General features: G+C 37.6%; 1 protein-coding gene across 5 annotated transcripts in view; it reads left to right on the top strand.

The window, feature by feature from the left end:
* LOC135114802 (ankyrin repeat domain-containing protein 11-like) overlaps positions 1-27,282 on the top strand; it is a 27,588-nt gene extending 306 nt beyond the window's left edge. The window contains exons 1-16 of one of the 5 annotated variants that reach the window (XM_064030913.1): positions 3,064-3,239; positions 3,577-3,716; positions 8,183-8,269; positions 8,668-8,922; positions 9,149-9,334; positions 16,594-16,736; positions 17,643-17,820; positions 19,214-19,367; positions 19,673-19,929; positions 20,281-20,696; positions 21,881-22,004; positions 22,113-22,312; positions 22,416-22,628; positions 22,981-23,112; positions 23,435-23,551; positions 26,018-27,282. In XM_064030913.1, coding sequence (XP_063886983.1) covers positions 8,200-8,269; positions 8,668-8,922; positions 9,149-9,334; positions 16,594-16,736; positions 17,643-17,820; positions 19,214-19,367; positions 19,673-19,929; positions 20,281-20,696; positions 21,881-22,004; positions 22,113-22,312; positions 22,416-22,628; positions 22,981-23,112; positions 23,435-23,551; positions 26,018-26,197 — 2,625 coding nt within the window. In that variant the 5' untranslated portion in view covers positions 3,064-3,239; positions 3,577-3,716; positions 8,183-8,199 and the 3' untranslated portion in view covers positions 26,198-27,282. Of the gene's footprint in view, positions 1-1,722; positions 1,860-3,063; positions 3,240-3,576; positions 3,717-8,182; positions 8,270-8,667; positions 8,923-9,148; positions 9,335-16,593; positions 16,737-17,642; positions 17,821-19,213; positions 19,368-19,672; positions 19,930-20,280; positions 20,697-21,880; positions 22,005-22,112; positions 22,313-22,415; positions 22,629-22,980; positions 23,113-23,434; positions 23,552-26,017 lie in introns of those variants that run through there. The other 4 variants (XM_064030905.1, XM_064030920.1, XM_064030928.1 and 1 more) reach the window with 4 other exon arrangements.

The raw sequence follows: 27,282 nt of genomic DNA, 5'->3' as shown, positions 1-27,282 counted from the left end.
TACATCTCGTACTTGAATAGTCTCAAATTATAGCCAGGTCCTCCATTTCCCAGTGCTCAGAACTTGTAGGAAAGGTAACAAAAGGTGCGATAGTAGTGACATAGAAAATTGAAGCAGACGAGAAGGATGACATCCGGCTCTCTTATCTCTACCTAGTCACTTCCACGGGACATGGTGTTACTTCATGAATGACCGTCGTTTCTAGTAATTCTGATCTCTCAAAAGCTTAAATAAAGGCTAGAACTTACAATTTAGGATGCCCAAAAGGTACCTTAAGTTGGGGAGCATCATCCTGTGGACGGTGTTTAAAAGTGTGGCCCTAATATTTCCGTCCCATGGTGTGAATGACTGCAGAAGCACGTGTATCAGTGTACCATGCGGCCTAGTTTTGAAGCAGGAAGCCTCGTGTTGTTTATTACCAGTCATCTCTTCCAAAAGGGTTCCACTACAACTGTGTATATTGGTATTTATTTACTCACTTGGTTTACTGACTTGATGAGTGTCCAGAATTATGCCCATCCCAAAACTGATGGACAAAAACCCCATTTTTTTTTTTTTATGGCAGATTTTAGGCTGCTTTAAATTAATTTGCTAATTGTTTTTGCTGAACATCAGTTGTATTTTTTCCAAGACAAAATTAGTGATTCCTGATAAAAATTAGAACTTGAATAAAGTTTTATGCAAGCTTTATTTAACTTGCCATGTGCAGCTTGCCTCGCACTCCTGGCCATGCGGGGAATCTCTACGGGGGCATTTTGGTGTGTGAGGATTCCAGTGTTGTGCAGTGTCTATCACCATTGGGTCCTCAGGCAACTCTGACATGCCTCCTCTGCTGGGCTTTGGTTGCTCAAAAGCATATCAGCATCAAAAGATTATCTTGGAAACAAGTGATATTTGATGGAAACATGAAAAAAGTGTCATACATAACACATATTGAAACCTTGGTATAAAAAATAAAAGCAACTTTTGTCTGCTGTTGGGAGATGTGGATGTTTCTGGACAAATCTCTGTGATTCTCTTTAATGAATCTTGTGTAAGAAATTATTGATATCTATAATCACATCTTCTGACTAACAATAGCTGTCACTTACAGGAAATATGTAGTATACTTAATCTCTGTGAAAGTATTGTTGTGGCACCCTCCACTTACACTGCCGTCCACAGCTGACCAGCCACTAGTAAAATTCTTACCAGGGCAGGCAGCAACTCACACAGAGAAGTCAGAACAGCATTCTGTAACCAGGCACCACGTTGCAGATGGAAGCAACTCTTAGGGATTGGGGTAGTAGTGGAGTGTGAGGCAAGAAAGACGTGCAAAGACTGTTATGCACAGCACAGGTGTATATTTCCTCACTAGAGAACAAGCACAGCTATCTTGTGTCTCACTACACGTGCAGATACTTTCACCAAGAAGAGCATAGAGTCTTAAGTGTGGTGCACTCCATCCAATCACATGCCAGGCACAGTAACTCATGTGTCCACACACACACAGAGCACAGAGTCACAAGGACGTCTCCATAGAACACAAAAGGCCAGATGTGGACACCACAAGCCTCAACACACTACGAGTATCAGCACAGTCACCCAGAAGGACAAGAACTTGGTGCCCAAACACACACGAGGCACTTCCCAGCTGTTGGTAATTCTGACAACCACAGGAAATCTTCCTTGCACAGTCCTTCCTCAGGTCAGCCCTCAGGTACTACAACAGACATCTCACAGAGGCTCCGCCAGCTTCTGTTCCTCAAGCAGCAGGGAGGTTCCACGGCCAGCTACAGTGTCTACCTTCTGCAGTCTTCTTCCAGGCCAGTGCTCCCTCTGGCCTCCAGAGCACCTTGTGCAGGCTGCCGTATGTCCAGGTACCAGACTCTGGTCACCATGTGTACATCCACTCTTGCTACAGGTCTGCTCGCCAGTGCATCCATAGGTGCTGTCTCAGACTCGCAAGCACCACACTCGTCTCACTGCTGCTGCTGCTGCTGCTGCTGCCTCCACTGCTCTGCTCCACATCTGCTCACATTCGTGCCTGGCTGCTGACTCCACAGGACGTTTTTTCTCCTCTGAGCCTTGTCGCTGACTGACGCTCATGGCTGCCTGCCCTCTCTCTCTCTCTCCGTGGAGCATGGGACCCAGAAGTTTCATTCATTTCCATGCCTCGCTTGCTGCTTATGCCAGGGAAGCAGGGGCTGACAGGCGTAACCCTACACTCATGCAGCAATGTCCCACCTACCAAGACACTTAAACACACTTTACAGTACACTCCTGTAGCCTCTGTTCTCTTGCTGCTATAACAGCACATACTCACAGAAAATCTAGAAGAGGCCTGTAGTGCCTGTTCAGTGCCCACATCTCCTATATGGCTGTGTGTGGTGGTCTTGGTAAACACATTTCATTATATTTAATCTTGTACAAGTATTGAATATTTTAGTTTTTGCCTTCTCTAGTGTTGTCTTCTCTTACCTGGAACATTCCTACTATTCAGTCATCATACTTGCCAGCCACTATCTTGATTTCCAATTGTGTCCCCCTGAGATATTTTGTACAAAAGAGTGGAAAAATCAATTTTTGTAGTCTTTTGTCATATTCAAGATTCTTTGATTCTAGTAGTACAAGTTTGTGGGATCTTTGCTGCACATTTTTCAATGATGTTAATGTCTTACACCATGTATGGACACCAAATTAGATTTGCATGTCCTGGGTATAGTCTCACTGTGTACAGGGTCTTGAGTGTATCAGAATCTAAGTGTACAAATGTTATTATGCCTGTAATTTCATTTGCCTTATTGGTTTTCTTAACCAGATGTTGTGGAAAGCACAATCTGCTGTCGATCATCACATCTCAGTCCTCTTCTTGTACAATTTTATTCAGTTTGCTATACATGGTGTATTCCTGATTCTTCACACTTGTTCCCTCAACCCTCATGTATTTACATTTTTTCCGAATGAAATTTTAGTTACCACTCTTCTGTTCATCTCATTAACTCACTTAGGTATTCTTGATGCCAGTATGTCATTGATACTTGTGAAGATACAAGAACATTTCACTGCCATTTTTCAGAAACTCCAATAGGTCATTTATAAACATGGCAGATGATAGAGTCCAAAGAGCCGATCCCTGAGGCACTCTGTTGGTGACATCTTTCCAGCCAGATATCTCCCAGTCATCTGCAACTCTCTGCCTTCTTCCTGTCAGAATTTAGTTGATCATGCAGTGTATTGGCCATCTGTCCCATTGGCAGGTACACTGCAGTAGCTGGTGGTGTGGCACTCTGTCAAAGGCTTTCATGAAATCACAGTACATCACATCAATGGTCAGATTCTCATCTAAAGCCTCTATCCATTTATGTAACACCTTGATCACCTGCAACATTGTAGATCATCCTGATGTAAACTCAGACTGAGCTGTGCTAAATCATTTGTCTTATTTCATATAAGTCATACTTTATTGTTGTAAGTATAAAGTCTATAATTTTGCAGATGACAACTGTCAAATTGACCAGCCTGTAGTTTGCTGGATCAAATGTAGTTCTTCCTTTCTGGCAGATGAAATTTACATTGCCACTTTTCCTGTTTCAGGCATCTTTCCTTTACTGAATGAGCTGTTTAAGATTAACTTCGGGGCCCATATTCTACAAACTGTCATAGCCAAGTCCATCTGTCATAGTGAAACAAAATGGCACAGGGTCATTCCACCATTATGGTTGTTTCACTCGGAGGTAACTTATGGGTGTACTCTTACCTATATCTCAAGAAGTTATGTAGTTAGCGTGATATGATTTTTACCAAAATGGTACTAATGGCTAAAGAGGATAATGAGACTCCAGAACATTCTGCATTTATTGGTGTTCTTGCTATTAATTGTTAAGGAGGATGTTACGGTCGTTTCACAAATGCAATCTTGACTTTCACTTAATGTTATACATGTGGAAAACTCTGTGAGATTACAAGAAAAATCCAAATATTTTATATGGGGGTTATAGATGAAGCTTTAAGGTTTGCAAATATGTATAGGTTTTGTCAAATACCATTTCAGTTTTTCCCACAAAAAATAATAAATGCCGTTATGGTTGTTTCAATAATTTCATTATGGTTGTTTCACTGCAATTCCCTTAAGAAATCAAGCAAAAATAATGACAATAATTAAGTACCAGAGCATAAATGGCTTTTTGGATCACCCTATTATATATATATATATATATATATATATATATATATATATATATATATATATATATATATATATATATATATATATATATATATATATATATATATATATATATATATATATATATATATATATATACAGAACTATCAATTGTTTATTGAATAGTGGCAGGAAATGACACATTTTCAAAGATGTCTGTTGGGAATAGAAAATACCAGATATTAGGTACTTACCAGCACATGGACGCAGAATGACAGTCTGTTACGGTCGTTTCATTCGCACGATGAAACGACCGTAACATAATTCCAGTAAAATAGATATCCAGAGAGAAAAGACAAATGGTGCATAGGTACTCCCCAACTAAATATACATTGGATATGAAGTTATATTAAGCTGCTCTAAAAATCACTGACCTATGGAAACAAACATGAAATTTTCGTTACAGTCGTTACATTCAATATTGCTTTATATAAGTAATTATTTCTGAACTTACTAAATTGCTTAGAATACCAACTACATCCTAACCTAATACAGCGATGACTATAATTCTAACATACATCAAGGTAAGTATCAACAACCATTCATTTAATGTAAAAATGCGAAAATAAAATTAGGGTTTTTTTTTTGTAAAAATTTATTTTACTATTTTCTTCAACTTCAAAAGCCTCATAGAAAAATTTGGCTTGATATTTTTTTTTAGTTTTCTCTTCAAATTTGGAAACTACAGGTTTTCAGCTTTAATTTGGTATATTACAAACCTAGTTTAGACCATTCTTCAATTTTGGCCCTCAGGATGACATTAGTGTGGAATGACCCAACATTTCAATCATAACTTTGTCATAAACTAATATCTTCGTTCATAAACTCCCATTATCTGTCATATAATGCTGTGACAGGGTTCACTCTGTCTTACCATCGCTTATGACAGTCAGAAGTCTGTCAACATCATAGCAACATGGCTGTATGTACCATAACATGATCCTCAGCTGTTTTTTTATTATAAATATAAAAATAAATATTAGTAACTATGAGTAAATAATGGCCTTCTTTGAGGCAATTAAGTATTATTATAAATAATAGCTGGGAGCAGTACAATCAGTTTTCTTAAACCTTGCCTCACACAGCCTGCATGTGTCAAGCTGTTGTTAATAATCTTCACTATTTATTATTTTTCTTTTGATTAGATACACTGTCTAACTCTCCCAGAAGTCATAATATGGTAAAAAACAATTGAAATCCAAGAAAATTATGTCAAGAATCTATTTCATTCCATCAGTTTTAAAAGTTGACAAATTGTGAGTGTGCATTCTAGCGGCAGATGGTGATTGAGATATGACCAACGACTTCTGACTGTCATAAATTCTGTTAGCTATGACAGTCAGAAGTTGTCATCATAAGCACCATACAAAATACAGGCCCAGAGTTCCAGGTGTTTCTTACATCATTTCTTTTGTTATTTTGGGATGTAGCTTATTAAGATGTGGTGCTTGTTCCTTCCCATTTGATAAATAATATTCCTGATCTTAGTAAATATTGGATCCTTGGGTGCTGGTACAACTTTTTGTTCTACTGCCAGTAGCTCCTTACATCTCATTGCATTTAAAAAATGTTTTGATAATACATTTGCCATATCTTTATCACTTTCTGTCTGTAATTTCTTTGCAGTATCTTGGTACAGGTCTCAGTTCTTGCTTTGATTTAGGTCCAAAGTATTTTTGGATTAGCCTTTACATTCATGGCAATTTCTTGTTTCTTCTATTTCTCTGCATTCTTTTTGTCTCTTCTACTTTGGTTGTTGAGCCTACAGTACTCCATCCTGAGTTCTGTGCATCTTCTTGTAAGTGGAGTGCCTTGGTTATCACAATTCATAAATTTCACAAACTCATAGAGTCCCTGCTGTCTTTTTGTCTTGGGCTATAACTTTCTATATATGATGAAGCTTTTGTTGCTTCTTTTCCTCATATTGCACTTAAGTTTAAAATCCCTTTTTGTTGTACACTCTCTGATGACTTTATGTAGCTTGCCACCAAACCTCTTGGTTTTGGTATCAATCTCCATCCCCAAGAAGTCAATCTAGGAAGTGTTGAGCCTTTGCCTCAGTAAATAATTTGCTTTCTCATATATATACATAACCTTATAATCTTATTGCTACAGTGCTCAACATTGCATTATTCCATCCTGGGTGAGGCTGACTAATTCAGTATTGAATTTCACTTCACTCTAAATAGGGACCTAAAATCATGCCAATGTATTTGCCACCTACACAGAGCGGTGTAAGTGGCAGAACTTCTGACCCTTCCAAACAAAGCACAAGCAGTTGTTGTCTTGCCGGTGTTCTGTTCCACACTCCATCCCTCTTCAATATCATAGATAAGGTTGACTTATGCATGACGTGATAATTTTCTTAAAGGGGCTCTGAACCTGTATGTCTTCCACTGTAGAGTCATCATTGGTGAATATCAGCTCCAATGTACTGCCACCTCCATCTCCTCTTATCCTGGTGATACCCCACATATGTTGAGTCAAAGGGTTATCTCTTATCTTCTTAGTAAACAAGTTTTTGTATGTTAGTTGATCTCATTTCTGTTGTGTAATTATTCAGCTGATATTTGGAAGATTATTATTTATAGTCTTCTTGTATTTGTCATTTCTGTTATTGATTTCATGTAATAATTGAAAAAAATGTCACTAGTGGGACTTCTTTGTATGGAAAAATAAATAAATAGTTAAATAACTTGTCAGCTCTGCCATAAGTCACCACAACACTCACTGAATCCTGAGTCCAAGTCCACAGTTATAAACTTGAGTCTTTTCTTGATATAGATCAACATACCTTTACCCTCCTGACTATTTAGATTGTGCCCAAAGATCTCATAATCATATGACTGATTTGTTTGAGATGAGTGATTGTAGGGGTACAGTACTTATGATCACTCCTTGAAATGAACTCAGAAATATTTGTTACTCAAGACCAGAAGATTGTTTAGTCTGAGAACGGTTGTGGTGTGAAATTCTTTGCCAGGGTCTGTGATTGCTGCTTCTGCTCTGCCATCATTCAGTTTTGCTCTTTATAAACACCTTAAAAGCATTCTTGGTATTATTAATAACAAATTGTTTGGTAGATAATGAATTTTACTCAGGATAGAAAATTCCAGTTTACATATGAATTATATTGTTGAACTTTAATTCTAACTGCTGGTGTGCCTGCAGATACTGGCTCAGTTGTCTTACACATTATCCAAAGCTGGGGGGTTTGCAATCTTGTAAGTAAATCATGTGTAAGTACATTTATTGCTAGGTCATCCAGAGTTATTGTAGTTAAGAGAAAGAACTTAGTGTGTTATGAAATGAGGATGTACTGTATAAGCCAGGTTCTTTCAAACGTTCTATGCTGTATGATATGTAAGATAGAGTACCTGTGTGTAACCCGTGGACTGTTTGGGAGTTAACATAAAATCCCTGATTCACCCACGATTGTCTGCTTGTCACCCACCCAACCATTCCCTTATGGAAAGAATTTAGAGCTCATAGCGATCAATCTTTAGGCAGGACTGAGACCATTCACATGCCACACACCAGGACAACAGAGTTACAACCCATCAGCTTACATCCTGTACCCACTTGCTACTAGGAGTGATCCATGCTGAACATAATGTACTGGGATGGGAGGAGACCTGCAGTTATCTGAAAACTTCTGGTAGTGGAGTACCCTTGGCTGCATTACCATTTGTCAAACAAGAGTGGGTGCTAAATATGATCAAAGGATCAAGTATCGATGCCACTCCCCAAAAGTCAAAGAAAGTATCAAAAGGGATTAGATAATTTAGTTCAAGAGGGGTTTTGGGACTGTTGCATACTTTACTTCTAGCAAATTATTTCTATCATTGCAAATTAAATAATGATCAATTATGATAGTCATACAGATATGTAATGTTTTGCCCAGTCACTCATTCACTCATGTACTATCATCAAATTATTCATGCATATTTATGTGTGTATATTTTCCAATTTCAGCCTGATGGGTGACCACAATGGTGAGGCCAGTTCATTCCAAGCGCAAACTGTTCATTGCCAGCAAGGAACAGAAGGAAAATGATCCAGGTATCAACATCTTTAGTATTTAATTAGTATTTTAGTCACAACTGATGCTGCAAATTATAGACAAAAATCTCACCAGCATCTTCAGCCACATGATTCTGAAAATGAATGTAGGCATGTAAGCACTTTTCAGTTACTCCTTAATTTACATGGATGTCAAGCTGGTGTGCAGACAGATACAGTAGGTAACAAACTAAAGAGATGGTACTGATTTTCTCCCTTGTAGTGCTTCTGTCGTATTTCCTTCTCCATACTTCCTTGCTTGTGTAGAATTTACCTTGCTTTTATTGATATATTAATCATTTAATTTATGTACTTTTCATATCTTTTGTCTAATATATATATATATATATATATATTTCTTTCTTTTTGCTCATATCTCTCATTTCTAATGTCAATAGCTGAAAGTGAATTGAGGAACAAGATTCCCTCAGAGCACCAAGGCTTGACAGACAGCAGCAACAGTCTAAACATTGGCTGTCAGAAGAAGACTGGCTTCAGTGGGAACAGTGGCGTGGGGACTCACAGCAAAACAATGGTGGGGTGGGCAGAAGACGTGACCACAGCCCACCATACCCCCAGCCGGCCAGTCATGCCCATGTCGGAGAGGCAGCAGATCGCCCTCCTCATGCAGTTGTCATCCCCATCTCCTCCAGGTGGGTGTGACAGCTACTTTCATCCCAAGCTATTTGGGATGAATATTCTTATCTTAGAAATTATTAAAAGTGTTTCATTTCACTATTAAAAGGACCACTAACCTTCCTATTACAAAGATTTGATGCATACAGCAAGTAGATTTCATAATGAAAGACTAGAATGGATGTAGAAACTCATTGATGTATATTTTGTATGCACATGCATCTTGAATTTTACTCCCACTAGACAAGGCAGACGTGAACCGCTCAAGTAGCCCTCGTACACCCAGCACCCCAAGCTTTGGCCGTGGCGTGAACAAGCGCAATGAGAGGGGAGAAACACCCCTTCATGTTGCTGCAATAAAGGGGGACAGTGACCGTATCTCCCAGCTCATCTCTCAAGGGGCGGATGTCAATGCTACAGACTATGCTGGTTAGTGGTGCTATGTCTTCATCCTAGCAGAAAAAAATTAAGTGTTGAAGCATATTATATTTTTCTTGCTTGTAATTTGTTGAATGATTGTTTTCCATTTGTTAAATTGAAGTTTGCTAACTTTTAATTTATTCTATTTCTTGTCAACATTTGCATGCCTATCATAATAGAATAGTAATAGCTACTGTGTATACAAACATGTATACATGCTACAATGCCAATCATTAACATTATGAATTGATTTTATCATTATTTGTGTATGTAATGAAATTGTGTTCTTTCTATGGATTTGTGAATAAGAAATTAGTTTTATGGCAACCCAACAAGTAAAGAAAGTATTTGGGTCTTCAGTGTTCACAATTTATTTTGCCATTTTAGGCTGCTGAAATATGCCCAACTAGAAGACTAGACATAGATATAGAGACATGGATAAAAATATAAGAGGGCTGCATAGAACTGAAGATTTTATAACATGTTTTATTAAAGGTTTTTGATGTGTCTAAAGCAAGTGTCCCCAAAGTTGTCAGTATTGAACTTTGGGGATCAGTATGGCCCAAGAGGTTGATAATAGCTGATGGGTCACAGGAATGGGAAATGATGGAAGGTTTATTAGAAATCAATTAATACTTTGGAATCCCTGTAGAGCTCCATGTCAGTCTGTAGTTATTCTGAAGGTGAGGTGAGTGGGGACGGCAGTTGTTATTGGGATGGGATAGTCAGCAGCTGGTGCAAGAAGCCTCAGGTGGTTTCTATCACTAGTAATAAAATTAAAGTAGTATTTATTGAGTAACTTCAAATAATCAGTGTTTGGAGGTCTATGAAGTAGAGACAACAGAAGATGTTTTACTAACATCCCAAAGAGATAATGAATGGCTAAAATTCATTGATGAATGTCAGAATATCCTTAGTTGTTGTCCTTTTCAAAATCCATACTATCAATTAGCTATATTTTGAACAGATATGTGCTCAAGACTTTCCCTACTGAAGATGTGTTCAAAAGCTTTGGAATGATAGAAAAGTAAAACTTGAAAGTTGGTAGTGTGAAGGATTAGAGCAATTGACCTCTTGGGTGCAGATTGAATGTGAGTAAACTTTCAGCAAGAAAAAAAAAAGTTGTTTTAAAAACAGACATACAAGGTTGACTTGATTGAACATGTCATTACAGTGAGCTTTGATAGCAGGTTTAATGTCAGAGAGAGTGAGAAATGGATCCTCCTAGAGACAGTATGAGCTACAATAAAAAAAAAAGATGGCTGGGACAGCCATCCTGAAAATATGAAGAAAATATTATTTATGATCACAGAATTATCATCAAGAAAGTCGCTAATGTTGTCAACACATAATTTGAAATGGTTAATGTAGTCTTCATATCATACATATGTGAACATTTACTAACTTAGAAGTTTGTGGCCAGACACCTGATCCCATCGTGACATGTCAGCTCACAACGTCTTGAAAAATGCATAGTTTTTTCCAACACCAACACAGTCATTAGGTTCTGTAGGATTTCTTCTACTGTTAAGTGAGCTCATGCACTGTGTGACCAGACAAGTGCATCATCAAATGTGCATCACATTTTGCATGAAAGGGGAACTTTCATTCCCAAAACTATTTGAATGATTATGGAGGTGTTTGGAGATTCAATGAAGCCCAAATGAAACTTCGCCATCAAAATTTTGAGCTTTTTTGAGAATCTGGAAAGTTGTTCATTTTCTGGAAGCTTTTTAGTAAATAGAAAATCTAAAAATGACAATCACTTGGACAGCAGCATGTGATGGTTTATTGATAGATAGTGTGGGTTTAAGATTATTGGAAGGAATGAAGTGCTTTTGTAAAGAGGCAGAGACATGTATCAAAGTTAATGGAGAAATTATTGAAAATTTGGAATTGTAAATGCGATATCAGGATGTGTAGTGTTGCTGTGCATGATAATTATGCAAGATAAAGTTCAGAATGATTGAAACAAGAAAGATATAGGAAAGAATGAATACAGTGTTTAGATATATGTAGATCTCTTGGAATGAAGGCAGTGAGAGGATTGTGTGAGGGGGCAGTGGTACTGACTGCATTGTATGGGACTAAAGCATAAAATATGGGAACAGGAGATAATAAGAGATTGAATGTAATTGATATTAATAAGAAACATGTGTGAAATGACCTGTATGAACCAAATGAGAAATCAGAAAGTACATGGGAGAAAGCAAGATTGGTTTTGGAAGAGATCCAGCTGGTTGAGTTGGGAAGAGAGTTGAAGTGGATCTGCCATGGGAAATGTAATGCTGTTAGGGAGAGCTGTTAATGGGATAGATGGATACAATGAAGAGTACAAGATGCAAGATGGATATCTTTGAAACAAGGAAGAATGCTTGTTTAAGATGGGTACCTATTTTGTCGTTCATTTTACTCTCTAGTTTAGTGATCTGTTACTATAAATGTGTATTGTTATTATTATTATTATTATTATTATTATTATTATTATTATTATTATTATTATTATTATTATTATCATCATCATCATCATCATCATCATCATCATCATCATCATCATCATCATCATCATCATCATCATCATCATCATCATCATCATCACTACCATTTTCCATCGGGCTGACGGAAGGAAGAGTGTGAATGTGGTGTGTGTGTGTGTGTGTGTTGCTTTGTCTGATCCACCTCATATTGGATTGTTATCCTGGTATATAGATAGATAATTACCCTTATTTTTTTTATTCATATTTATTTATTTATTTTTATTTACTAATTTATTTATTTGTTTATTTTATTTATTTATTTATTTTTATTATTTATTTTTGTTTTGTTTTTGTTTTTGCCAGAATAAGAAAGGAGGTTAGAAGAATTTATATTTTGAGAGAGTTGGCTGGACGGGCAGATAGATCAATGGGTGTTAAGTTGGTATGGGCGTGTGGAGGAAATGGAGGAGAGAAAACTAGTAGAGAATAATGTGGCCAGATGTGCCCAGTGAAAGGGTAAGAGGAAGGCCACGCCTGGAGTGAATGAACTGTGTGAAGAGAGCACTGAATGAGAGAGAAATGACCGCAACAATAAGCAAGAGCAATTATGCATGATCCCTGGGAGAGGGGTGTGGGCGTACTTAGTAGCGTTCAGTGATGTATGGACCAAATTAGCGTGAGCAGCAACAGCAATTCAAGATAGATAGAACTGAGTTTGAGTTGCTGTTTACATTATCTGTTAATTTTGTCTAGTCTGGTTATTTGACTCTTGGTTATTTTTCCAAGTCAGGTTATTTGACTCTTGGTTATATATTCTTCTCTCGCTGTGTAACTACCATCCGTGCCTCAAACTACTTGGTGGTATCCGTGCTTCCCCATGGAACGCTAATCTAAATAGAAGCATCCGGTCTTTGTATTTTATATCCTCACACGGTATATAGTATTCTTGTCAGCAAATCCACGGTGTTTATATTTGTGCGTGTCTTGTGACTTGGTTGGATGGGATTTTTCAATATAATGGGAATATTTAGTGTGTTAAGAAGGAAATAATTTGGGCATCGAAGCTTGCGTATTTTTATTTTTGCATCGTCATTCCTCACTCAGTATAAAGTAATGGGCGTTTTATATCTCTCTGTGTATAGTGACATGGTTTGATGGAAATATTTGATGTAATGAGCAGATACAGTGTGACTGAAATGGAAGAAGTTTGGATCCGAGGTCAGTATTTTGATTTAGGCGGGCTCGGCAGAAAATGGAGGCTGAGGCCGCAGGGGTGTCGTTGGGATGGAGGGAGGGGGGGAGCATCAGCGTTCACAAACACTTGTAAGTTATATACTGGAAATAAATTGGGAAACATTATAGCTAGTATTATATTATCAGTAATAAATAATTCTATAAGTAACTAAACCTTAGCCTTGAGGAAATATAGAAAACTTATGTAATGAAACTCGAATTCGCTCTTCACAAGTATTTTGTTCATTGTTTTGCTTGCAGTTAGTGACGAGTAAGTAGCAATTATTGTGTATGGGGCGGTGACGGGCGGCAGGATGGGTAGTATGTGTGGCAGGGCAGGCCAGAGCAGGGTTCCGGGGGGGCGAAGGGGGCAGAAGGGCGGGTGGATGACGGTGGCTTGGCGAGAGTTGGATGACCTCTGGCTTGGGCGTCTCGGCCTCCGCTCCTCGGCACCCCTGCTGCTGCTTTCCTTGCTGCTGGCTCTGTGTAGCGGGTGTTCCGGGGTGCGGCGCGTGTGCTGTGTTGCTTTGTGGGGCATTAGTGCACCGAGCTGGCGTGTGTGCTGCTGGCGGGGCTGGCATATTTGTGGGGCAAGCCTGGGGTGTGGCGGCGCCCCTGGCCTGGCGGGGCGGGGCGGGGCGGGCTGGCGATCATAGTGCTGGCTGACTGCTGCTAGGGTAAGCTGTTCTTCACGCCTCTGCACCTCTTTGTTTTATTAGACAGGTTGTTGTGGTGATGGCTCAGGATACTTGCATTTTGTGATTATATAAAAAAAAATAATAATAATAGTATCCAATGTCTTTAGTGGATGGGAAGCAGAATATGTTGCTATGAAAATGGTCAACAAAGCATTTTATGGCCTGTGGCTGTAGATTGCTTTGCTAGATTGTTAGTATTGAATGTGAAGGCACTTGTTTTAAAAAGACTGTTCAGTACCTAACCAACATTATTAGCCGGTAGCAATTTCTATGTTGATTGGAAAGATGTTCTCTTTGTAAGGAGGTGGGTTTCCTGTATATATGCATTATTTTTTTTGTGTAAATATTGTTAAGATTGAAGCAAGGAAATTATCATAGTCTAATTGCTTGCTTTCTGCTTTCTAACAACAACAGTCTCAGGTTCCCTAACCTCTTACATGGCCAGCTATTTCTCAAGACTGTTATAGTTATGTAGAAAATTAATTTTAAAGTAAATTAGGTATGCAATAGTTTTAAGATTAGCTACATTACAGATCTTATGTAAACATGGCAGCACTCCACTCAGCTAATCATAGCAGTGCCTCTTGGGATTACTTTTAAGTGCTACTGGGAACTTTTTTATTAGGTGAATAGGTATTTTTGATGGAACACTGTACAGGTGATAAATGATTCAGATACAGTAGATAGGGTGGTGTAATCAGGTGGTAGCAATTGTGGCATGTCTTTGTTCTCGAAGCACATCGGGTTAGGAGCTTCCTCCAGAATGTGTACTGTTTGATTATTGAATATTTTTAGATTATTGTATCTGTTTTTTATATGATTGAATTATTGTAGATACTGTATCAATCATATAGATATATGTACACTTGCATCTGGTAAATTAATGATCATATAGCTGGAGTGACTTATTAACATTAATTCGATTGGGGCAGTGCTTCAACAGGTCTAGCCCAGTGATGTTTACATGTATTAAGGAATGTAGTGGTGCAGTAACTAGCAGATATAGATAAACCAAACCCAAATAAGCCAAATGTCAACATCTTGGACTCAGACTCTTAGTGACAAGCAAAAGTACACTGCATAATTTTATGTTAGCTCTTATGTGACCAGTGTGTTGTGTACAGTTAAGTGAGCTCTTAAGTGAACACCAAGTTGTGTAATGTTAAGTGAACTCTTAAGTGACCAGTTAGTGCATTATGTGCAGTGTGTAATAACAAAATATGCTGTAAATATCTATCTTGGGGCTTAAAATGTGCTAACAAATATGCTGTAAACGTACATGTTTAAGTACATAAAAACCGGCCAAAAACGTGTATTGTTGGATAAACCAAACTTTTGGATAAATCGTCGGCCACTTCGTCCCATATAGTTTAGTTTATGGAGGTTTTACTGTAGTATTGATGTGGAGGGTGTTAGAAATGTGTGAAGTATTTTTCCAGTGGTTTCTGTAGGGACTAGGTAAAGTTTTATCTGCTGATCCCTGAAAAGAATCAGTAGTATTTGTTGTAAAAGGATATTTTGATAACTGAAACCATGCCAAGACAAAAAGGAGTAGCAGGTGTCAGACACACCAACTTTACCAAAACACAAAAAAAAACCTGGTTTATTTAAGATGGGAGATATGTGTTAGTAGTGCTGTTGTGAAATGCAAATCTTTACATTTATTTATTTTTTATTCTATTTCCCCCCCCCCTCTCTCTCTCTCTCTCTCTCTCTCTCTCTCTCTCTCTCTCTCTCTCTCTCTCTCTCTCTCTCTCTCTCTCTCTCTCTCTCTCTCTCTCTCTCTCTCTCTCTCTCTCTCTCTCTCTCTCTCTCTCTTGCTTAATAGTTTACATCTGAGTGGCTTGAGCCTGCTTGGTTATTTATATTTGCAGACCCCAGGAACTACAGAAAACCCTTTTTCAGTTTTAGCATCTGGCTAGTATAGAGGAAGTCTGCATAGCTGCTATTCTGTGGTCATGTGTTTAAGCCCTGCCTAGCCTTATATTTTCACTGTTGCTAAATGTTACTATCCCTGTAAGCTAGGGCTGGGATTTTGAGTCACCCAACAGGTCTTCCTGGTGACAGTTCTAGCCTAGGCCAACTCATGTATTATAAGGAGGATCCCCGGGTCTCCTATCATGCATGTGATAGTTACAATGTTCACACTTTCCCTTTGCTTTGTCACTCATTAGTAACCTTAAACTTTTATATACATTTTCTTTAATGTTTACAAGTCACTCTTTACAGGGGTGATTAATGTAATAGGTCATACTGAAGAGTGAATTTTAGAAAGATGGCACACAGTCACTCATTCTATGTTACCACTCATTATGAATGTATTTAAAGTCAGGGATTTTACCAAGAGTACATATAAATGTCTTGTTTCAGCACAATCATCAGATGTGTGAAAAGCTCAAGGTATGATCTTTTGTGCACACAACATAACTCATATCTGCCTTACTTATGTTCTGACTGACTGCTGCTTTCTCAGAGTTGTCTTGAAGTGCCCCTAAATTAGTGATTTCAGAGATGCGTTGCAACCATCATTAGTGCAGTCCATATATAAATATCCTATCTAAACATATGCTATCACTGATTAGAAGTTAATGTTACATATGTTTTAAGAAGTTGCTTATTAATTATTGAATTGAAAAATATATGAAGATCAGTAGTGATTAGAGTTGATTGAAATGACAATGTAATTATGACATCTGTGACAAAGAAAATGGACAGAATTGTACCATTCAGTGATAATGTTGCATCACACATTACCTGCTTTCATTCAAGTAATGTAATGGATCCCCAGGTATGTGTGATTACAAGATGAATGTATTGTCATAAGATTAGAATATCAAAGACATACCATCTACTTCAACAGGTTGGAGCCCACTGCATGAAGCATGTAACCGTGGGTTTTATGAAGTGTCAAAGGTGCTGATTGAGGCCGGAGCAGACGTCAATGCCAAAGGTCTGGACAACGACACTCCCCTACATGATGCTTGCATCAACAACCATTTTAAGGTATAACATCTGTTATCTTGTTTGCAGGTTATTTGTGAATTCATCTGACTATAACCTAGCCATGAAAACTAGTTTAAAAGTGTGGAGAAAGAAAGTGGCTTGCTGCTTTTATACACCTCAGTAGGGCACAAGACAGACGTGAATGATACACAATAATTCCTGGTGGTGGGAATATTCATGGATGATTCATTGTTGTGAGCTTATTTAATGGAAGATGTTACTGAAAGTAGTGTACTTTTCTGATATGGTGTGTGGGAGGATGAAATTTTATATAAGAGCATGGTGATGGCTTTTGTAAAGACAAGAGAGTAGGTGGTTGATTGTATGAAATTTCATAAAGTAAGGGTTACATGTGTGGTAGAGTTCAAGTTCCTGTTAAAGGGGAGTGAAAATAGAGAAAATGAGGGAATCTATTTAGAATTAATGCTGCATGTAGGGGTATGGAAGGAGAGTTAAGAGAGAGAGAGAGAGAGAGAGAGAGAGAGAGAGAGAGAGAGAGAGAGAGAGAGAGAGAGAGAGAGAGAGAGAGAGAGAGAGAGAGAGAGAGAGAGAGAGGTCTTGGCATCAATGAAGTGAGATGTGAATGGGATAAATATAAGTATGTCTGTTATCTTTACTTGGTAAGTTTTTTCTTTGTGTGTGTGTGTGTGTGTAACAGGAGTTTTTAGCTACATTCATACAAATTCTTATTAAATTTTGTGAATATTTTAAGGTGTATTAGATACGTTCAAAATTTTGATAGTTTAATGGCACATTATAAGTCATTGTTTGATATATCAGATTGTTAAATTTTTTTTCCTATTTAGGGTAATAGACCATTTTAATTTGATCCAAGGCTTGCTGTGTAGTACAGGCTGAGAGTTGGGAGTGGATTAATTCATAATGTTAATGGATCATTTATTTCAGTTGGTACGGCTACTGCTGAGATGTGGTGCAGGTGTTGATGTCGTTAACCGTAGAGGGAAGACACCTAGAGACGTGTGTCGATCACCAGGCATTATAGCACTTATAGAAGCAGCAGCACAAGGTTTCATACAAGAACTGGGCTCATCTTCTGGAGAAGAGCTTCCACAACCTTATTTAGGTAAGTGACTTCGTGTGAAAAAATGCGACCATCACAAATTTATCAAAGTAATTTATCACTTACCTCTTGCTTGTTAAGTTATTCATATTGTCTTGTTTTATTCTTTATTAATATTATTTAACTCATTCTTAATTTCCTCTTGTTGGATGGCTATTTTTGTTAGGATCAGTGATGTGTGCCCTCTGTTGTAGATCTGTCCTCATCGAATTGGGGCATTTGCTCATTTCCATTCTCTCTCTCAATGAATGATGACCTCACTCCAGCTGCCTTGGTCCCAAACATGTCTAATTTAGCAGAATGCTTTTGTTGTTCAACCCTTCCTAGACCATATCTATCCATCTCTTTCTTGGTCTTCAGTTTGTGGTTGTTTTACTTTGTATATTCTCTTGATAATTCTTTCCTTGTAATATTACATGATCATACTACATCAGTATTCCTTGGTCTGCTTTCCCTAGTTTCTTTATATTCTGTTGACTGTTGTCCTCCACTATAGCTAACCATCTTGCATCAGAAATTGTTCTGATTTCTAGCACTGCTCTTTCTATTTTTGCATTCATCTTATATGTCTGACAGCTACACAAAACAGTATGTGCCAGAAACCCTGACACATTGCCATTGTTCCATTTAAAGACAAATCTTTCTTACTTTAACTCAACTTCTCAATGCTCTTAAAACTTAACGTACTACTCCCATTGGATCATCCTTGCCTCCATGAACCCCTTGACTTGGTTCACAAACAAGTATTAGTTTTTTGTATGTGTTGCAATCCCACAATTCAGAACTATTACACCTATACCTCCCTCCCTACTGGATCTTCATCATCTTGATCTTTGCTTTATTCACTTTCAGCCTTATTCTGTTGCTTTTTCCATACAAGATGACATTCATGTTAATAAATGATGCCAAGATAAGTTGCCACATCTTGACTTGATAGTAAAAGTAGAGGTGTTGATTTTTCTTTTCAGTTCTTCAAGTAGTTTGCTCTTATTTTATTCCCACATCCACCTGCTCTCTTATTTTCTTACATTCTTCATTTCTTTCCTAAATTGCTAATTATTGTCTCTCAAGGTGTAATATATTTTTATCCCCATCTCTTTCTTCATGTACTTTTTTTTCTTCACTTTGCTACATTTATTTTCATAATTTCTTCATTCATCTATATACTTACTGTACAAAAGTAAAAAACAAACTTTCAGTGACCTTTATGTCATTCTTATCATCATTTTGAAAAGCTTCATTATTGTATGTTTACATGTGCCAGCATTGTTCATATTTTATTACATGATGTTACTCAGAACTTTACCATTGTATTTTATATTTATTGTATTGAATGCACTTAGATGTGAGACATAATCGTAATATAACTGTTTATGTTTACTGATATGCTCTTCAGGTGGTAGCTGCACAAGTATGTCTAGGCGGACTCCTCCTGCCAACAAATCATCAGAGGATAAACCTGGGGGAGGACCTGGGTCACCACGTGTTACTCTACGCTTGCCCAACGCAGTTACTCGCACTCCTGAAAAACCAAGGATCCACGACAGCAAGTAAGACATGCAATTTATTTATAGTTAAGGGAATCTTCTGAATTCTAAGAATGTTAGAAGAAATGTGAAATATGTGATGTTCTTGCAATAGATCTGTATTTCATGGTGTACTTTTGTTCACAGTTAGACTCGAATATTTTTACATCATGGTCATCCTTTAAGATATTTGTGAACCATTTGCATTGATTCAGTGAAATGTTCATTAGTACAATACATTTCATAAGCAACATATTGTTATTTTGTTGGGATTCAGGTTTGCTAAATGTCATCAATATTATTTAATTTGTTAATTTTATATCTTCCAGGAACATAATGGAAAACAATGAGGATGTGTATGAATTCAAGTGCAGCAAGGATGAAGGAAGAGGTGAAGAAGAGGAGGACAAAGCAGCTGCAGGTGGACCACCAAGGCCAGAGTCTGGGCCAACGGAAGACAAAGGAGATAAGAGAGGGAGAGAAGGTGAACCTGAGGAAGATGAAGAAGCCAGGAAAAAGAGAAAAAAGGAGGAAGCCAAAGATGTGGCAGTCAAAGGTGTTGGGAGAGGTGGTGGCCGTCCTGCTGGTAAGTTATTGTGTTTGACTGTTGTACTCCAGTTACTAATGATTTTATTCAACATTCCTGTTGGCTGTACTGGTGTGTTCTGTGCATATTTTAAGTGTGTAAAAATATAATGGAAAGCTCATGCAGTAAGCAGTGATCAGATTGGTTTTACCAAGTTAAAAATTCCTGTTGGCAATACTGATGAATAACAGAATCAGCAGTGTATGAGCGAATTATTAATAAAATATGGAAATGTCTTTTGGGGCTTAAGAAGCTGTTCTATGATCACTCTGCATGCTTTTACTTGGTACTTTAGGAAAGAACAAGCTGTTTGATTTTAGAATGTAATTACATATTATTCCCTGCCAATAGGGAATTCAGACAAGAATGTAAAATCTGGAGGTCGTGGTGGCACTTCAGGGAACAATACAGGAGCTGGAGGACCAAAACAGTCAACAACAACCAATGCACCACCCGGTGGGGAGCAGCGGAAGAGCCCAATGGGGTCGGCAGCCAATAGTCCCAAGCCACCAAGCACTAAAAATGGTGGTGATAGCAGTGATACTGAAGATGACGTTAAGAGTGAGTCCAGTTCTGGTGCTGGACCAAAGGTGCCCCCACTCAAGATTGTCCTTGGAGGTGGGACTGAACAGGAACCAAATACCCGTAATGGGAAGAATTCCAGTAATCGACAGTTGCCGTATGTTGTGAACACAAGTTCTGGAGAAGAAAAGGAGGTGCCAGTGGATGGCAAGGAGCCAGGAGTGACTGTCAAGGTGAATTGTGATGTACGTGAACCATGTGCTTTGTTCCTAATTGAATAAGACATACAAATAATTTTTGATTACATAAATCAAACTCACATTATATCATGCAAACTTGGAGAAAGCTCAAAATCAATTGAAAGTTGAACCATGGTATTAAGTTAGGAAAAATAATAGAATTATTTTTAAATGAATTTGACTTTGGAAGAAAAGAATGTTCAATGTGTATAACTGGTTGCTGTTTATAAACTACAGAAAGGAGTTAAAAGTGAATCGTACATAGACTGTATGTGTGAAGAAGGATTGATAATGGAAGATTAAAAACCAGTATGCTCAAACTCCTACAAAATGATATATAAACCTGTACAGTAGAAATTTATGATTACTATGGAACTTTCAAAGAAGATAATTCCCCTAAAATATTCCTAACATCTACTGGTTAACCTTCTCTTACTGCATTTAGTGTTTTATTTTTGCTTTTTGTTTTTCTTTGCATTATTTTTCCATATCCTTAATTTTGCATTGCTGCGGACTTGTAATAATTCTTTTCTCCATTTCTCTATGTATATGGCCAAACTATTGTAGTGTTCCTTAACCCTTTCTGACAACCTAAAGTGGTTCTTACACATCTCTTAACTATTTTACCATACCATCCCTCACCTAAGTAAATTGTTCTCTTAGAAATTAATCTTCTGACATCAGAGCCTGATTGTATATGTTCTAGATTGTTCAATGAGGGTGATAAAGAACACATTGCAGGACCTTAATCATCATTATTCTAGAGGGATAGGTGGTCTAGCAGAGGTTTTGGGGTAATCAATGATTTGTGTGAAGTCTCTCTCTCTCTCTCTCTCTCTCTCTCTCTCTCTCTCTCTCTCTCTCTCTCTCTCTCTCTCTCTCTCTCTCTCTCTCTCTCTCTCTCTCTCTCTCTCTCTCTCTCTCTCCAGCTTCTGAAGATACACTTAACATACCCCAGTGAGCCTCTGCGTAGTTTACCTTGCCTATTTTAAATACCCAAGATCCAAGATAACATTTTTGCACCTGGAGACATCTTTGTAAATTATACTATTCTATCCATAAATGTCTTCAACTGTCCTAGATGTTTAAGACTGCTAGGTCAGAATAGTGAAGAGAAGTGTACTCTGCTCTATATTTTCCTAGCAACTATTTAATGTTTCATGAACTTCTTCTTATGTCCCTCTACACAGACTGAAGAGCAAGGAGGTGCTGGCAGTAGTTCTGGTAGTGAGAAGGGCAGTGGTACAAGAATTACCAGATCCCAACGGGGCAGTGGTGGAGGAAACTCTAGTTCTGCAGAGGAGTCTACTACAGGTATTATTTTATTCTTGCTTAATTAGTTTATGAAGTTATCAGAATATGATTATTAATTTGAATTACTGTTTAAAAGTGGTTCTCAAAAAGCATCTCTTCCAACTGCAGCTTCCACCTCTGTGGTTAAACAAGAGGTAACAGTGAAGGTAGAGGAATCTGCCCGACCCACCACCACCATGGATGATGCTGTCCACCCACGCAAGAGGAAATTAAAGATGAAGGAACCAGAATGTGACCCACCAGCTGTTTCCCTGGTGGATCAGCCCATGACCAATTGCTATGAAACATTTCTTAATATCAGGAAGCAGGTTTGTGAATTTTGTTTCCTTTGCTACTTTGCAGAATTCAGAATAAGGAATAAAAGTACTATATTATGCATCATTTACTTAAATATTTACTTTCATCCATCAGATTGAGCGACGAAGAGAGAACCTTAGACCTGTTCAACCTAAGCCACCACAAGGGTTTAAAGACTACCTGATGAACCGGTGCTCATATGTATTGGCAGGTAATGCCACCTCTAGGCTCTCTGTTCCCATCATGTCTCCCCCTGCCTCCCTCAGTCAGCTCCTCAAGGAACTCTTTACTGATCAAGAAAAAGAGCGCTACAGACTTCGACTTCAGGTATGTCTTTTGTGAACCTTGCTGATTATTATTATTATTATTAATTATTATTATTATTATTATTAATTATTATTATTATTATTATTGTTGTTGTTGTTCAGTATATACTCATCCAGGCTGACATCCCTCTTACAGGGGCTAGCCAATATAAAGTTGCATTCCTGATCTCATTACATATAAACAAGGAAACATTCTCTTCTATCCTCATTCATTTTCTACAACTATATTAAGAATCCACCTTGGTCCATGCAGGCATTCTTGGTACACATCAAGGCCCAACAATAGAAATATTAGTTTACTATTCAAGGAAATATAGTAATGTGCATGTATCATTTCCTTTTCTTTTTTCCAGCACTTGATAGAAAAGGAGAAGTTAGTGTTGAGTGTTGAGCAAGAAATCCTGCGTGTGCATGGACGTGCAGCACGTGCACTGGCCAACCAAGCATTGCCCTTCTCTGTCTGCACCTTTCTTAAGGATGAAGAGGTCAGTTGATTGCTGTAAAGTTTAATTAATGGTCATGTCTTTATTTATTTGTCAGGGCAGTGTGATCATTGTGTTATGTTTTGTTGTCCTCTCAGGCCTTAATAACTTTATAATATCACTGAGCTCTTGTAGGGGAAGCCAAACAATTATATACTGTATTTATTACAAATGCACATATTTATTGAGTATATATATATATATATATATATATATATATATATATATATATATATATATATATATATATATATATATATATATATATATATATATATATATATATATATTATTTATTTATTTTTTATTTATTTTTTTTTTTTAGGTTTATAACATAATTTCACCTGAACAAGAAAAGGATGGCAATGCAAGGTCTCGATACAATGGACGATTATTCCTTTCCTGGCTACAAGATGTTGATGACAAGTGGGATAAAATTAAGGTATGAAATTGTTTTCTAGTATAAGATTAATTTTTCTCTTGTTGCATGCATTCTTTCTTATTCTTTCTTTCTATATAGAAGGGACACTGGCCAAAGGAAAAAAAAAAAAAGAGATGCCAGTCCCAGAATTGCGTCCAAAGTGGTAGTCAAAAATTGAAGGATAAGAAGTCATAGGAAGGTGGAAATATAGAAGCAGGGAGGGAGTTCCAGAGTTTACCAGAGAAAGGGATGAATGATTGAGAATACTGGTTAGCTCTTGCATTAGAGAGGTGGACAGAATAGGGGTGAGAGAAATAAGAAAGTCTTGTGCAGCAAGGCCACGGGAGTAGGGGAGGCATACAGTTAGCAAGGTCAGAAGAGCAGTTAGTATGAAAATAGCGGTAGAAGATAGCTAGAGATGCAACATTGCGGCGATGAGAGAGAGGTTGAAGACATTCAGTCAGAGGAGAGGACTGCTTACTGTTATATTCTATTCATTGTACAAGTCTAATAATTCTAGGCAGAACCCTGTTTTGTTAAACATATCTTCCCCTTTATGGACAACTCCCTCATAATCCTTGGAAGTGATCTTATGTCACTTTTCTCTCAATGTTTGCAAACAGACTATTAAACTACTTTCTGTCCTAAAACTATCTTGACACCCAACTTACTTTCAGTACCAGTTCTCCTTTATTGCTCATTTTTCACCCAGTTCATATGTAACTCCACACATTCTTCAGACATCTCTCTCTGTTGCATTTAGTATCTTCTCTCTTATCCCCACCATGTTTGTGGTGTGGTATCTCATGCCATACAGGAGCCTTAAACTTAAGAGACCCAGGTAACATATTGTAACTATTTATGGCAGTTTGCCGACATATTTCCTTGGTACTAGGCCTTGACTTGTAGCACTCATTATATTAGCCTCACTTGTGCATGTCTCAGACATTACAAGAATTCTGCACATACGGAAACTCAAAGCCGCAGGGGGGGGTAAGGGCAGAGGTACTTGATAAGAAAGCACATGTTTCTCCAGGCAAGCATAATTAAGAACATAAGAAATAAGGGAAGCTGCAATAAGCGACCAGGCTTACACGTGGCAGTCTCTGTATGAAATATACCTACCTATTTCCACCTATCCTAGTACTAACAACATGATTACTGAGTCTGTTCCATTAATCTACCACTCTATTTGAGAACCAATTTCTTCCTATCTCTTTCCTAAACCTAAATTTTTCAAGCTTGAATCCGTTATTTCTTGTTCTATTCTGGTTGCTGATCCTAAGAATTTTGCTTACATCTCCCTTGTTATAACCCTTATACCACTTAAAGACTTCTATCAGTTCCCCTCTTAACCTACGTCTCTCTCTAAAGAATGTAAATTTAACAGCTTCAATCTCGCCTCGTAAGGAATACTCCTCATCCCCTGTATCCTTTTGGTCATTCTCCTCTGTACTGATTCTAATAGACCTATATCTTTCCTGTAATGTGGGGACCAGAATTGCACAGCATAGTCTATACGAGGTCTAACCAGCGCCAAGTACAACTTTAATATTACTTCCGGCCTTTTACTTTTAACACTCCTAAAAATGAATCCTAATACCCTATTTGCACTGTTTCTGGCCTCTGTGCATTGTTTTCCTAGACTGAGTTCAGAGCTAACTATAACTCCTAAATCTTTCTTGTACACTGTACCTACCAGAGTCATTATTTAATGTGTACCTGCTGTGTGGGTTTCCTCTACCTATGCTAAGTATTTTGCATTTATTGATATTAAACTGCATTTGCCATCTGTCTGTCCATTCATTCATCCTATCTAAATCTGCCTGCAAGGCGATGGCATCCAATTCTGACCTAATTAATATACCTGTCTTTGTGTTAGCCACAAATTTACTAACATCACTACTAATTCCACTATTGAAGTCATTGATATATATTAAAAACAACAATGGCCCTAATACTGATCGCTGTGGCACCCAACTAATTACTTGACCCCACTCGGATTTAGTGCCATTTATTACAACTCTTTGTCGCTGGTCGCTTACCGATGACCTCATCCAGCCTAACACCCTCCTATCTATCCCGTGTGCCCTAACCTTTCTCAGGAGCCCTTGATGGGGTACCTTGTCAAATGCTTTACTAAAGTCTAGATATAAGATATCATAACCATCACCATTATCTACTGCCTCGTACACTTTACTGTAAAAACTTAACAAGTAGGTATAACATTGTGGTCAAGTAGGTATAACATTGTGGTTAAGACTAAGACAGGAATGGAGAGATAGTCTTTGTCTGTTCACTTTATAAGGAAGAATTCATAAACAACTTTGATAAGTCAAGCATAAGAATAGATGATGCTCAGCTATGTGGTCATGCAGTTTGAGTTTTAAAGTCTATTGAAAGTTGTGGTATCATTTTCATTCTTCCACTTACATATATACACACACACACACACCTGCCTACTAATATATTTAAACTTTTCAACAGGAATTCATGGTTCTGAGACACCACAATGAGGCTGAATCACTACATGCAGTCCAACGGATGGACTGGGAGTGGAAGTTGAAGGAGCTTGGTGACTGTGATGCAAACTCCCGGCCACATATTGATGATTTGCATGTGCCTATGGTTCATGTATCTGATGACTTCGACCTCCTTCCAGAATGAGTACCTTAGTATTTACTATATGGAATTGAAAGGATTTTACTTCATTGATTTGAATTTCAGACATATATTTTGTAGGCATTGATAAATCTGCCTAGAATATAATCGTCTTTGTACTCAGTGTACAGGGCATGTACAGGAATGGACCTTCACACAAAAGAAGGAATAGAGTTGAGAGAAACTCTGGCTGTGATATTTGTTTGCTGGTACTCCATTGTAGCCCTAAAATATAGAATTACACAGACCCAGATTCTAGTTCAAATTTTGCATAAGGTGCCCATTAAATCCCATATTTTAAATGCTTTATATATGAACTACAACTTATGACCTGATGATTGCATTAGTTGTTGCTCCTCCCAGTACCGTAGGATTAGGAATTTTGTGTCAAAATGTTAGGGTGAGGTCTGTATTTCTGTGATATACATTTGACTTTCATAGTATTTAGGGCATACAACATAATCATCAATGAATCATTATCTGGATCAACTGTTTTTGTGTCCAGGAACTGCATCCTTCTAGAACTTCAACCTAAGTAAATGATGAAGTGTTTCCAGAGATCTATTCTATATGTTGGACTTCCTTGTGAATGCATGTGTGCTGGCTGTTTTGTATCAACTAAATTATATTCCAGTCACATGAATGTTCATTGACACCACATTTTGCTTGATGTTCATGATTAATGTTTCACTACACTTCTTTAGTATGATTGAATCTATCTAATCCTTTAAATTGTTGCATACTCTTCAGGAATTTGATGTAAAAACTTGTCATAAGAATGGCATTGTCCAGTATCTGCATCGTTGTGTGAAGTGAGAAATATGAATGTCTGGATAAATTTAGTGTGGTAATTATCATCAGTCCATTAAATAAACTTGTCATATAATACTAAGTATACTGTAAGATTACTACTTGCTCAATCTAATGTAATTTTAATAAAACTTTTAAAAAAAGCAGGGACTTGGTTCTACAAGCCAATCTGAACATGTTGTAATGAGAATATTAATATGATGTATGTAGCAAGTGTTGGATGTCTTGGACAGTAAAGTGATAAATTCAGTCTAAGTCACAATAAAATACAATTTCATTAT

This window comes from Scylla paramamosain, chromosome 2 (genome assembly GCF_035594125.1).
Source record: "Scylla paramamosain isolate STU-SP2022 chromosome 2, ASM3559412v1, whole genome shotgun sequence".
In the NCBI taxonomy this organism is placed as follows: domain Eukaryota; kingdom Metazoa; phylum Arthropoda; class Malacostraca; order Decapoda; family Portunidae; genus Scylla; species Scylla paramamosain.
Note: the sequence above shows the minus strand (reverse complement) of the source record. Positions and strands in the feature narration are given on the sequence as shown.